This window comes from Coffea eugenioides, chromosome 3 (assembly GCF_003713205.1).
Source record: "Coffea eugenioides isolate CCC68of chromosome 3, Ceug_1.0, whole genome shotgun sequence".
NCBI classification, from domain to species: domain Eukaryota; kingdom Viridiplantae; phylum Streptophyta; class Magnoliopsida; order Gentianales; family Rubiaceae; genus Coffea; species Coffea eugenioides.
In genome coordinates this window covers 19,741,169-19,754,109 of record NC_040037.1, presented here as the reverse complement: position 1 = coordinate 19,754,109, position 12,941 = coordinate 19,741,169, and the positions used below count along the sequence as shown (strand labels likewise).

Genomic DNA, 12,941 nt, shown 5'->3' with positions numbered 1-12,941 from the left:
CCTCCAAGAGGAGACCGACGAAATCCCCTGAAGTGCCTTCCGGCGAAGACTCCGATGAGGGGCACCTCTCTCGGAGCACTTCCAGGCGCGCCTCTTCTAAGGCGACATCTAAAATCGCTTCCATTTTCCGGGCGTTTTCCCGGGAACTTCTGGGAAAACGAGCTGAGGACCCACCTCGGCGTCCCGGAGGCTTAGCAGTCGAATATCTGAGGGCACCGCCCTTCACGGATGACATCAACGGGGAGAGGGTCCCCCCTAATTTCAAACTTCCCGCCCTACGTTCCTATGATGGCCGAGGTGACCCCGAGGATCACCTTCGCGCCTTCCTCTCTGCATTTCGGCTCTACTGCGTCCCCGACGCAGTAATTTGCCGAGCTTTTGGAGCTTAGAACCGAGGAGCATTTCCTCACTAGATGAGTTGATAGATCGGTTCATTCACCGCTTCGTATCGTCTCGTCCGATTATGAAGACTTCGGTCTACCTCTTGAACCTGCAGCAAGCCCCCGGCGAGTCACTACGCTCCTACGTGCAGAGGTTCAATGAGAAGAACGTGCAGATACCTGATCAGCATGAGCAGGTAACCATAGCTACCTTCACCAATGGGCTGATCGCGGGACTCTTCAATACTGAGATACACCGGGATTACCCCCGCACGCTTCGGGAACTCTGGGATCGAGTAGATCAGGGGATCCGGAGTGAAGATCTAAACCGCATGAAGCGAGAGGCTCAAGCCACTCGTACCGAGCAAGATTCCCGGAGGAAAAAGGATGCCAGCCGGGTCGAACAAGGGCCCAGCGGATCGTCGGGTCAGTTCCGAGACCGCCGAAGTGTCTTCGACCGGATTGTAAAAGGCAGGTCGTCCACCTCGGACGCCGAGCTGACGCCTCTCAATTCCAGCCGGACCCATGTCCTGGCTGTGATGAGGCAGAATCACCTCGGTCGAAACCCTCCTGAAATTCCGGGGAGGAGAGATAAGAGGAACTCAAACCTCTATTGTGCCTACCACCGGGATGTTGGGCACGAGACTGAAGATTGCAATGATCTGAAACGAGAGATCGAGAATTTGATCCGGCAAGGATACCTGAAGCAATTCGTCCGCAAGGATGGAGCTATCAACCGAAGTGCCTCCCACCGGGAGAACCGGGGCCCCCGCCGGGACGACCGGCGGGACACGAACATGCATTGCCGAGGTCCCGAGGATCGTAGGGAGGACAAGCAGCCTCCACGCGACGGATCACCGGGCTACGGCCCCAACATCGCTGGGGTGATCAACACGATCGCGGGAGGACCAACGGGAGGAGACATCCAGAACTCTCGGAAGCGAACCTACCGCCAGGCCGGGATGGAGGTGGCCGAGCCGAGCTCCCGGTTGTCCGAGGTCATCACCTATGGTCCCACTGACCCCGTCCCCGCCGCTTCCAGCAACCACGAAGCCCTCGTGATCGAGGTCCTCACCAACAACTACATAGTCAAAAAGGTCTATGTTGACCCCGGAAGCTCGGTAGACGTCTTGTACTACCGAACCTTCGAGAGTTTGAAACTGACCAGGGAGCAACTCACTCCAGTCAGAACTCCCCTCGTTGGATTTGGGGGACACGTCGTCCACTCGGAGGGCATGGTGACCCTGATGGTAACGATTGGGCGTCATTCACGCTGCCGAACTGTGCCTGTCAGTTTTGCGATGGTCAAAGCAGACTCTCCCTACAACATGCTGATAGGCCGGCCTACGCTCAACGCCTTGAGAGCCGTATACTCCACCTACCACCTGAGCTTTAAGTTCCCAACACCTGAGGGGGTGGCCGAGGTGAGCAGCGACGTGGGCGCCGCCCGGAAATGCTACCTCGCCACCATTCAAGCGGCAGTCACACCCCGGCCCTCGCCGAGGTCAGAAGAAAAGAGGCCCGCGATCCTCTCCATAGACTGCATCGACCCTCAGGAGGCAGGAGAGCCCAACAGACTTGAGCCCGGGGATGAGGTGGAACACGTGGTCTTGGATGAAGCGAAACCTGACCAAGTGGTCCAAGTAGGGGCCGGACTCCCCTCGCCCCTGAAAGAAGAAATGATCTCCCTGATCAAGGACCACCGAGACGTCTTCGCGTGGTCCGCAGATGAAGTGGTCGGAGTGCCACCCGAGCTCATGATTCATCAACTCAACGTTAACCCACAGGCCCGACCTGTGCGGCAGAAACGAAGGCACTTCGGTCCCGAACGTAGCAAGGCCATATCGGATGAGGTCGACAAGCTCCTGCCCGCTAAAATGATTCATGAAGTCCAATACCCCACCTGGCTGTCCAACCCAGTCATGGTCAAAAAGGACACCGGTGGTTGGAGGATGTGTGTGGACTTCACAGACCTCAACAAGGCCTGCCCCAAAGATTGCTATCCTCTGCCAAGGATAGACGCCCTAGTCGATTCGGCGATGGGACATGAGATCCTCTGCTTCCTGGATGCCTTCAAAGGGTATCATCAAATAGGAATGAGTGAGGAGGACCAAGAGAAAACGGCATTCTACACCGACCAAGGTGTCTACTGCTATACCACCATGCCGTTCGGGCTAAAAAACGCCGGGGCGACCTATCAAAGGTTGATCAACCGCCTCTTCAAGGATCAGATCGGCCGAAATGTGGAAGCCTATGTGGACGACATTCTCGTCAAAAGCTTAACCACTTCGGCCTTCCTGTCGGATGTGAGGGAGGTCTTCGGCGTCCTCCGCAACTCGAGGATGAAGTTAAACCCCAAGAAATGCGTCTTTGGCGTCACCTCAGGAAAGTTCCTGGGGTATTTGGTTTCCCACCGGGGAATCAAGGCCAACCCCGACAAGGTCAAGGCCATTCAAGATATGTGCCCACCTCGGAACCTTCGAGAAGTCCAGCGACTGAACGGACGCCTGGCTGCGCTGAACCGCTTCCTATCCCAGTCCGCAGAAAAAGCTTTGCCCTTTTTCAAGGTGCTTAAGAAGGCCGATCAATTTGCCTGGACTGAGGAGTGCCAGGCTGCCTTCGACAAGCTGAAGCAGTACCTGCACCACCTACCCACCCTCGCTTCATCTCGGCCCGAGGAGAAGCTGTACCTCTACCTCTCCGCAGCGGACGAGGCTGTCAGCGCTGTGCTCATCCGGGATGAGGGCACTCAAGTGCCAGTCTACTATGTCAGCCGAGCTCTCCGTGGGCCGGAGACTCGATACACTCAAGTGGAAAAACTTGTGCTAGGACTAGTTCACGCCTCCCGACGGCTGAAACCCTATTTCTTAGCTCATCCCATCTCCGTCAGGACCGACCAGCCCCTCCGACAGATACTGCTGCGGCCCGAGGCCTCCGGGCGCCTCACTAAGTGGGCCGTTGAGTTGGGGAAGTACGACCTGTCGTATGAGCCGCGCACCGCCATAAAAGCTCAAGCCTTAGCCGATTTCTTGAGCTCACCTTCAGTCGAGAATCCACCTCCGTCAAAGTGTCCACCTCCCCACTGTGGACTGTATGTGGACGGATCCTCTAATGGATATGGCAGTGGAGCAGGACTGCTCCTGGAGGGCCCCCAGGGGGAAGTGTGCTCGTATGCCCTCCGCTTTGACTTCCCGGCCACCAACAATGAAGTCGAGTATGAGGCCTTGATCGCAGGACTCCAACTAGCCCGCAGGCTTGGTGCACAGCGGATACACGTCCGCAGCGACTCTCAACTCGTAGTCTACCAAGTCATTGGTGAGTATGAGGCCAAGGACGAAACCATGCAACGGTATCTGTCCAAAGTCCACCAACTCATCGCGTACTTCGAATCTTTCGAAATCCAAAGAATTCCCCACTCCCAGAATAGGCGGGCCGACGCCATATCCCGGTTGGCTTCCACCTCATTTTCTGACCTCAACAAGACAGTCTTAGTGGAAGTCCTGAATGAACCGGGATACATGGAAGAGGTGGCCTGCCCTGTGCATTCTGAGGATACTTGGATGACCCCGTTCATTCTCTTCTTGGGTCAGGGAACCCTTCCCGAAGACCGAGCCGAGGCGAGGAAGATACAACGCAAGGCTGCTCGGTATGCTCTCCGCGATGGGGAACTGTATAAGCGTTCCTACCTCGGCCCGTGGCTGAGGTGTGTCACCCCCGAGACAGGACGCCATGTCCTCCACGAGATCCACGAAGGCCTGTGTGGAGCTCACGTCGGCCACAGAATGCTAGCCAAGAAGGCTTTGCTTCTTGGATATTTCTGGCCCTCTGTTCGACAAGATGCTCAAAATCTTGTTCTCAACTGCCCATCCTGCCAAGCCCACGCCCCTGAGCTTCACCAACCCTCGAACTTCATGGTTCCAATCACCTCACCCTGGCCGTTCGAGTAATGGGGGACAGACATCATCGGTCCTTTCCCTAAAGCGGTCGGGGGCTATACCTTTCTGGTGACCGCTGTGGATTATTTCACTAAGTGGGTTGAAGCCGAGCCTCTACGGACCATCACAGGGCTGGCCATTCAGAAATTCTTTTGGAAATGTATTGTTTGCCGCTTCGGCATACCTCAGATCATCGTCTCGGACAATGGAAGACAGTTTGCCGAGAACCCCTTCAAGGCTTGGTGCCAGAACCTCAGCATCAGACAGCATTTCACTTCGGTAGGCCACCCTCAGGCCAATGGTCAGGTCGAAAACTTCAACCGCACTCTCTTGCATGGCCTCAAGATCCGACTACACCGAGCTGGATCATCTTGGGTGGAGGAACTCTCCAGTGTTCTGTGGTCATATCGGACCACGCCGAGGTCATCTACGCAAGAGACCCTCTTCTCCTTAACCTATAGAGCTGAGGCGGTCATCCCTGCTGAGATCCTTACACCCAGTCCTCGGCTGACAGCCTATGTAGCCGAGGTGAACGAAGAGGAGAGACAGTTGGATCTCGACCTCGTCGACGAGAAAAGGGACATCGCCTCAGCTCGAATCGCTTCCTACAAGAACACTCTGGCCCACTACTACAATGCCCGCGTCAAGCATCGGCGATTCCTGCCAGGAGACTTGGTGCTTAGAAAAAACTCGGTCAGCCGAGCTGAACCACAAGGGAAATTAGGCCCGAAGTGGGAGGGCCCTTACCGAGTTGTGGAATCCAGCCTAAGTGGCTATTGTAAATTAAGTTACCGAGATGGCTCTCTAGTGCCGAGAACTTGGCACGCCGAGAATCTCAGACTGTATCATGCTTGAAAATTTTACTAAGTTATCACTTCAGCTGCTTAGTTATTTTTCATTACCAAGATGCTACGCATTCGTTATTCAAAAATAAGGGGGACAAATAGGGGACGAAGCAAGAAATCAAAGGAGCCGAAGTGAGAAGAAGTAAATCTTTCATTCAAATAAGAAAAGGCATTACAAGAAGTAGTACAAAAGACCGAGATCAGGAGTATTGCTAATAACCTCCCACCTCGAATTTACAAATAAAGCCCTATGATCTAAGTCTCTGTCTCGGCTTCTTCTTGGCCAGTTGCCTTCCCGGTTTCTTCCCCGCCGGGGGGAGCATCTTCTCCTCCTCCTTGCTCTTCGGCACCCACATCGCCGACGTCGCCCCCAGCTTCCTCTCTTCCTTCCTCCTCAAAGACCTCGTCGAGCTCAGCTAGCCATTTGTTGAACTCATCTTGGACTTCGGCCAGGTTCCTCCCGGCTTGGATGCCCTCGGCCATCCGATCACACAACTCCTTGGAGTCCTCGTTATAATTGGCATTGTTCCGCAAGGACTCCAAAGCCTCAGGTGGTAGATGAGCTGCGGCCTCATCAATAGCCGACGTGAAGCCAAGCATGAAGCTCGGCCTTGACAGTTGGCCGAGGTCCCCTATGAAAGTCTCAGACCTCCGGAAGTCTTCCACAGCCGAGGTCCTCGCACTCTCGAGCCTGCTCGTGGGTCTTCTTCGCCTCCTCTGACCTCTTCTGCTCTTCTTCCAGAGCCGACCTCAGGCTGTTGGCTGTGGCCTCGGCCTCTTCCTCCTTAGTCTCGGCTTCTTGGAGGCGTCTTTGAAACTCGGACTTCTCGGAGTCAGACACCACCAGCTTTTTCTTCAACTTCGCAATCTAATCTTGCAGCTTGCCGGTGTCCTGCTCCTCAAGCAACTCACAATACCGATGTGTCATCTCGGCCACAAGGCTGTGTTGGAGGCCGTGGTCACCATAACGCTCTGGAGCATCTCGGCCGGAGTCAGCTTTCTTGTGAAGTCCATGTCCCTCGGCAAAGTGGACTGCATCACCAAGTCTTGTGCAACCCGAGGATGGCTACATCGGTCGTTGACCTTGAGGGACCAGTCCGGACACCAATGCCCGCCGGGGTGAGATTTGTCTTCCCCAGAAAACACTGGGGGGCATTGGTAACGGTTCCAGAGCGAAGACACCGTCACCGCGTTGACCGGAGACTTCAACTGTTTGCCTCGGCCATGTGGAGGTGGAAGTGCCGTGGTCACCCCTAATGGCACCCCTTCTGGCACTGAAGAGGCGGCACTGAAGAGGCGGACCCTGTGGCCGCAGCAGCCGAGCTGCTCTGGGCTACCGTGGTGGGGGTGGTCTTCTCCACCGAGGTCTTAGAAGACTGTCCTTGCGATTTCTTCTTGGGCGGAGGCGCCGATGTCTCGTCCGAACTCTTCCTTTTTGACCTCTTTGCCACCTCGGCACCAGAGCTCGACGTGATGATATCGGACAATTTGGTCACTGCACAGAGAACAAATATTATCATTTGCTATAGCCGAGGTGAAGGAAAAAGCCATGAAAGAAAAATTACAAGGTTTCTTAAGCTTAATGGAAAAGAAGGGAGTCTTGTTGAGAGGAAGTAGAGCTCGGCTAATTCCCCCATCGACCAGCACGGCCTCGGGGTGGTCCCAGCTGAAGATCCGAAATCCAGACGACATCAATTTCTGGAAGGACTCCTCTTCGAGATCCCCTGCGGAGGCGTCGGCCTTCGACTTGAAAGAACTCCACCAAAAACCCCGTGGGAAGTCTACGGCCGAGACGAAGATGAAGTCACGCTTCCAATTTTTTATTGAAGTGGGGGCGCCGATGACTAGATTGGGGATGGTGTTGTTCCGGTTGCAGACGTAGAACCATCCCTTGTCTGTCCCATGTGCCTTGAAGGTATAGCATCGGCGGAATAGGTCCACAGTCGGAGTCACTTCTTGATGTCGGCACAGCATCTCGAAGCCCACGAGAATGCGGACCGCGTTTGGGACGAGCTGAGTAATTCTCATGCCGAAGTGACGAAGTGTGTCCCTGAAGAACCTCGACGTCGGCATCCTCAGCCCGGCCTCTAGCTGCTGGATGTAGACCGCCACAGTCCCCATGGGGGGCTTCTCGGCTGAGTCGTCTGGTCCGGGCGAGGTGATGATGTACCCCGGCCTAAAAGGGTACTTTCTTATCACCTTCTGAGCCCTGTCTTCCCCCACTCGACTTCTGAACTTTGGCATCTTGCCGAAGTCAATTTTGGCCACGTTTTTCGGAGCTGCTTGCTCCAGTACTCCTTCATCATGAGGTATCTGAGGTCCGAGCTCGTTATTGAAGACAACTTCGGAACCAGCTTCGCTCATCTCGGATGACTCTGATACCGAGGCGGCTTCGACGATCTCCACCTCGGCTGAACCCTCCGCAGCACCGGACGTTGATCCCCCAGAGCTGGACGAAGTCGTTTCTTCCGAAGTTTCGGGCACCTCCTCGGCCTGATAGCTCGGTTTCACGGTCTCTTTGTGGGTTTTAGCCGTTTTGACCATGTGTGAATGATGAGATGAAAAGAAAAGTACTTACTGTTGGCTATGGAATCTGACGAAGTGGATGACTTCGGCTGGGATCTCGGCTGGTAGGATTGATCTTGGCAACACTCGTGAATTTTACAAGTCGAAAACTGAGAGATAAAGTGAGGGGCCATGTGGTGAAAAGGACCCCTTATTTATAGGGATTCGGCGAGAATCCGAAGAGGCGGCAAGAATGCGAAAGGACGGCCACGTTCGAATTCAAAACGTAGTGCCTCTCCATCTCTCCTCGAATTCAGAACGTCGTGCCTCCCTCTCTCCTCATTAATGCCCTGTCCTTTCGACTGACACCCTCTGCACGAAACGTCCCACTACTTCACGACGTGACGGTTGCCAGTAACCACGTCCCTTCAACTGACTCGCCCACGTGTCTCGCCCCCGCATCTTCCGGAGCAATTTCTGGACCCCCGACTCTTACGACTTCGGCAGAAGTAAGCCTCGGTACCTCCCTAGCCCGGAGCTCCCGAGGCTTGGGGGGCTTATTGAGGATGCTCACCTCGGCCGCCCCGCACGTCCGAGGTGAATCCAGCTCGTCCCTCGTCAGATCTCATCCGAATCTTGGGCATATCCTCTGAGCTCGGTCGGATCCCTAATCTACCGTGTAGGTGATCTCGGCACCTCCACCTCAGCTGCACACTGATGATGTCAAGCCACCTGACATCACCCGGGACCAGTGCTTTATCTGAAAAGCACTGGAGGCACTTAATGGCACCTGCACAGTACTCTCCGTCATCCTACCCTGAAGGCTACAGTGTCAGAGTCAGGCCACCTGACAGGGAGCAGAGCCGTAATGGCAGGGCATGGGTCCCACCGGCATAAGACCTCCATCCTGCCCTCCACTCTCACTCTATAAATACCCCTCATGTACTCCTAACAAGTAAGCACACTGTTCATTCTCATATACTACTATTTTTCTCGTTCTCATACTAACTTGATCGTCGGAGTGATACCAGGGGAGAAGCCCCGCCATCCACTTCGAACGTACAACCTCACTTCACTCCACCCGAGGTGAGATAATTGAGTCCACCTCACCACATCCACAAGAGGGCTGATTTCGGCTGGTTCGATCACGCACCAAAAATCACCTCCTCATAATTGATTTTTGAAACGTGATATGAATATTTTTACAGTTTTTTTTTTTGGTATTTGTTCCATAAGCCTCAATAGCCTCATTTTTTAGGCATGGCTTTCTTATAATATGTACAGACACTCAATAGCCTTATTCTTTTGACGACAAAGTTTTGTCCTTCATCATAAAATGAGACATTAAATAATATGAAAGATATCTACTATTCCATACTGCTGGTCCTACGACTATATATATACTTGTAAATTGATTTTACCTTTTATTTTTTATAACATCTCAGTAAAGACGAAAATGATAACAAAAAAAGGTAAAATGTACAGACACTCATTATTTTAGAACCAAAAACTCGTTATTTTTTGTCACTCATTATTCTAGCTATAGCATCACATTTTTGTTATGTCAGTGCTTACATATCTTTGATGAACCAAACACTCATTACAGCTAGAAGCCATAATATTTTAGATTGTGTAAGAAAGAAATACGATGAACCTGTGCTTCATTTAGTTCATGAAGATTTACATATAACTAGTTTGAAGTAAAGTTAATTAATGAATACGGAAAAATTTTGCTTAGTATTGTCCTCAAAACCCAACCATTACACTCATTCAACTCTTTGAAATTTTTTTTTTAATTTTCTATTGGTTCTTGTCATAAAACTTGATAAGTTTATAGATTAATGTTATATTTCATTAAAAAGCAAAAAGGAAAAAACTTCATGGATTTTTGTTCGGTTATATTAGACAATGGTAATCACTTGAAACTGAACTAAAATGTATGAATTGTAACATGACATTTTCCATTGCTTATAGTAAAAATTTGATATGTTACAAATTGATAACATCATTTTGAGATTATTTATGCTAACCTGGAATATGTAGGTTGCTTTGCACATGGAACTTGGCTTTTCAACTTATTGGGAAAGCATATTTCTTTGAAAATAAAGAATAATGAAATTTGTAAACAAATGGATCTAGATATATACTTTCAAAGAAAGAAAACTTTTATTTTCATTATTTTTTATTTTTTTGATTTTTTATCATATGTCCACTTTTTATAGGATTGTTCCCATACCTTTTCTATACATTAACATATTGTTTTAATAGAATGGATAGAATTTTTCTTTTTTTTCTTTTACATAGAAACTTTAGGGTGTTTGATTTCTTTCATTTTTAGTGGTTAAGAATTTACCCGTAATGTTTTCTATTTTTAGGCTAACTATAGAGAACACCTTCTACTCTACAAGTTATAATAAAATTTCCTTTCTATATGAATTCAAAGAGTAAAAGACCTAGAGAGCCCTTAAACTATCACCATTATCAAGTTTTGGCCCTTGATCTAAATTTTGTCTTCGACTGACTCCTGAACGCATTAAAAGTGCATAGTTTAAGGATTTCTGGTCATTTTAATTTTAATGTGCTTAAGGAAATTGAAATTTCTATCCTTCTTGGGACTTCTACCTCATGCCCTCTGTTCACGACTAAAAGGGAGAAGAAAAGGGGGAGCGGAAGTGTGGGAGAGGCAAAGGGAAGGGAAAGAAGAGGGAGGAGGGAGTGGAGGTGGGGTGGTGTTATTTTCAATTTTAAAAAAATACTTCAATAAAATTTTAAATTTTAAAAAAACCCCAACAAATAATTATAGTAAAAATTTTTTTATAGACAATGCTGTAGTGTAGTATTTGAAAACCATCCTCCAAAAATATCTAATCCATACGAAGCCTTTTAGTCCTCCCCTACAACAACCATCCACCTACTACCCCCCTTCCACCAGCAATATTGTCTCCCTTCCTTTCTCCTTCCTCTTTCTCTTCCATCTCTTCTCCTTTTTCCATCCCTTCCCTTCCCTTCTCTTCTTTTCCCTACACCCCCTTCCTTTCCTCACAATCAAGAGGGAAGAGGAAGGGGGAGGAGCACGAAGGAGAAAGGAAGGAGAGGAAAGGGAAGAGAGAGGAGAGAGGAGAGGGGAGGGGGAAGGGGCGGTGGTGGGAAAAGAGGAGAGAGGAGTGGAGAGGGGTGGCGGAAGTGGTATATGGAAGAAAACAAGGTGGTAGGACTTGTTTTGTTTTTAATTTTTTTTATTTTGTTTTTAATTTTTTTTATTCTTATTAGGTGTAGTTTTTTTTATTCTTATTTTGTTTGGAGTTTTTTGAGGTGTTTTTGAATTTTTTTTTGGATATGTTACTATAACATTGTATTTTTTTATATTAGTTTTTCAAAAAATGCCTAGTCCAAACAGAGACTAATTAATTTGAGAAAGTGCCACAATTCAGAGAGTATAATAAATATAATGTGTATTTACATGATAATTTAGATATGATTCAGAGAGAAATTTTATATCAGTTCGGAGCAACTACAAGACTTTAGAACTAATGAGAAAGGTCTACGTGGCTATATAAATATCCTATTTGCTAAGTCACATACTAAGTGGGGTTTACTTGACACATTATGCAGGACCAAGTGGAGCGCTTATATTCATATGGAACTCTTCTATTGGTTCGAGAGCAACTACTAGGCATGCCAAATAGTTGCTTTGGATCAACATAAAATTTCTCATGATTTAGATGTATTAACAAGGGCATGGACTCTGCTTAAAAAATCCTACTTTGTTTATGTCAACCAATGATTGTTCTTGCCCTTGACATAGGAATTAATATGTTAATAAATTTGTTAGATTAGCATTTTCTTTCATAACGGATCTTCTGCCCTAATTACTGCTCCACTCTTTGTCTTACGTTTATTATATTGTTATTTCTCCTTCACAAATATCATATTTTAATTTTTTTTATTTCCTTAAGTTCCAATAACTATTAACTGAGTAATATACAAAATTTAACAAACTCAAAAAATTAAAACACATAGAAAAATGAGTTTTTTTAATGATTTTTTTGGTATATTTGGTAATTTTCTATTATATATTACTTTTTTGAGACTACTTTGTGGTGGTTGCCACCGGTGTTTGCGGTGGTGCCGGTGCTTATGGAGGAAACAAGTAGAATCAGTAGTAGTAGTATGAGAAATGAAGTCGAGGAAGCAGTAATGAAAAGAAAATAATAAGTTGCCCCTCAATTTTTTTGAAATTATGTACTTGTCCCAAAAGTTTCCTAAACTAAGTATAAAGTGAATATGTTTCTGTGATTACTTTTCCTACTTTCCCAATTTCATCCTTAACTAGAATAATCTTAGGCTTTAAATTTTGTGCTTTATTTGATATTAATTTGTTAATGATAATGACAAATGATAACTAGTTAAGAGATTTTGGCAAAAAAATAGTTAAGTAAACTCCTTCCATAGAATTTAGCACTGAAAAATTATTTGACACATCTAGAAACTAGGAGTTGATTTGTATTACTCATAGTATTTGGTTTAGAGTTGAATAACCCTTCATCATACAAAGTTATAAAATGACTAAATGCTTGGAAAGTCTTGTATGGAAGGTTAACTTGGAAGTAAATAATAATAATAATAATAAACCAAAAATCCTATGCGTTTATTTGTCCATTGCATATTGTACTTGAAAAAGTGATATTTGACGTTGTAAACCCGAGAAAATTATATATTACAAATATATATATATATATATATTCTCTTGGGAGGTTGTGAACCCAATTATCATTGGGGAGGTTTTGGGCCCATATCATGTATCGGCTCAATGAAGTCCTAAATTATGTCATCAAAGATTAAGCACTAACAGATTTAGCAAAGTTCCTAAGGTTAAAATAGAGCACAGAGACCTGATCCCACTTGCAATTCCAATCTTTTTTTTTTTGTGTCAAAAAATCTATTTTTTCTTCGTACTCCCTTTACTCCGTTTATTTTATGAATTTTTTTTAACTGGTGCCCAATAGATATGCCTAAATTATATATAATTTATCATGTTAATGCACGTAGTCACTATTAATCTGATTGAATTGGATAGTAAAATGAGAAGAATTGTTGGTAGAAGGTCCTCAATTCAATATCTCCAACTCAAAAAAGGTATAAATATAAATAGTCACCAATAATCCACCCTCTATATTACCCTCTGCATTTAGACACTTTTTCGAATTAAGTATACTTTTTTGAAAAAAACTAACACCTAAAATCCTTTTTAATGTCTAACGACTGAACCTTTATTA

At 47.3% G+C, this 12,941-nt stretch overlaps 1 protein-coding gene across 1 annotated transcript; it reads left to right on the top strand.

Moving 5' to 3' along the window:
- The first annotated feature begins 463 nt into the window (after nt 1-463).
- LOC113766273 lies at nt 464-5,170 on the top strand. The gene is made up of 2 exons (XM_027310482.1): nt 464-4,294; nt 4,412-5,170. The coding sequence occupies exons 1-2, from the start codon at nt 464-466 to the stop codon at nt 5,168-5,170; spliced, it is 4,590 nt and encodes a 1,529-aa protein (XP_027166283.1).
- Nucleotides 5,171-12,941: the final 7,771 nt, after the last annotated feature.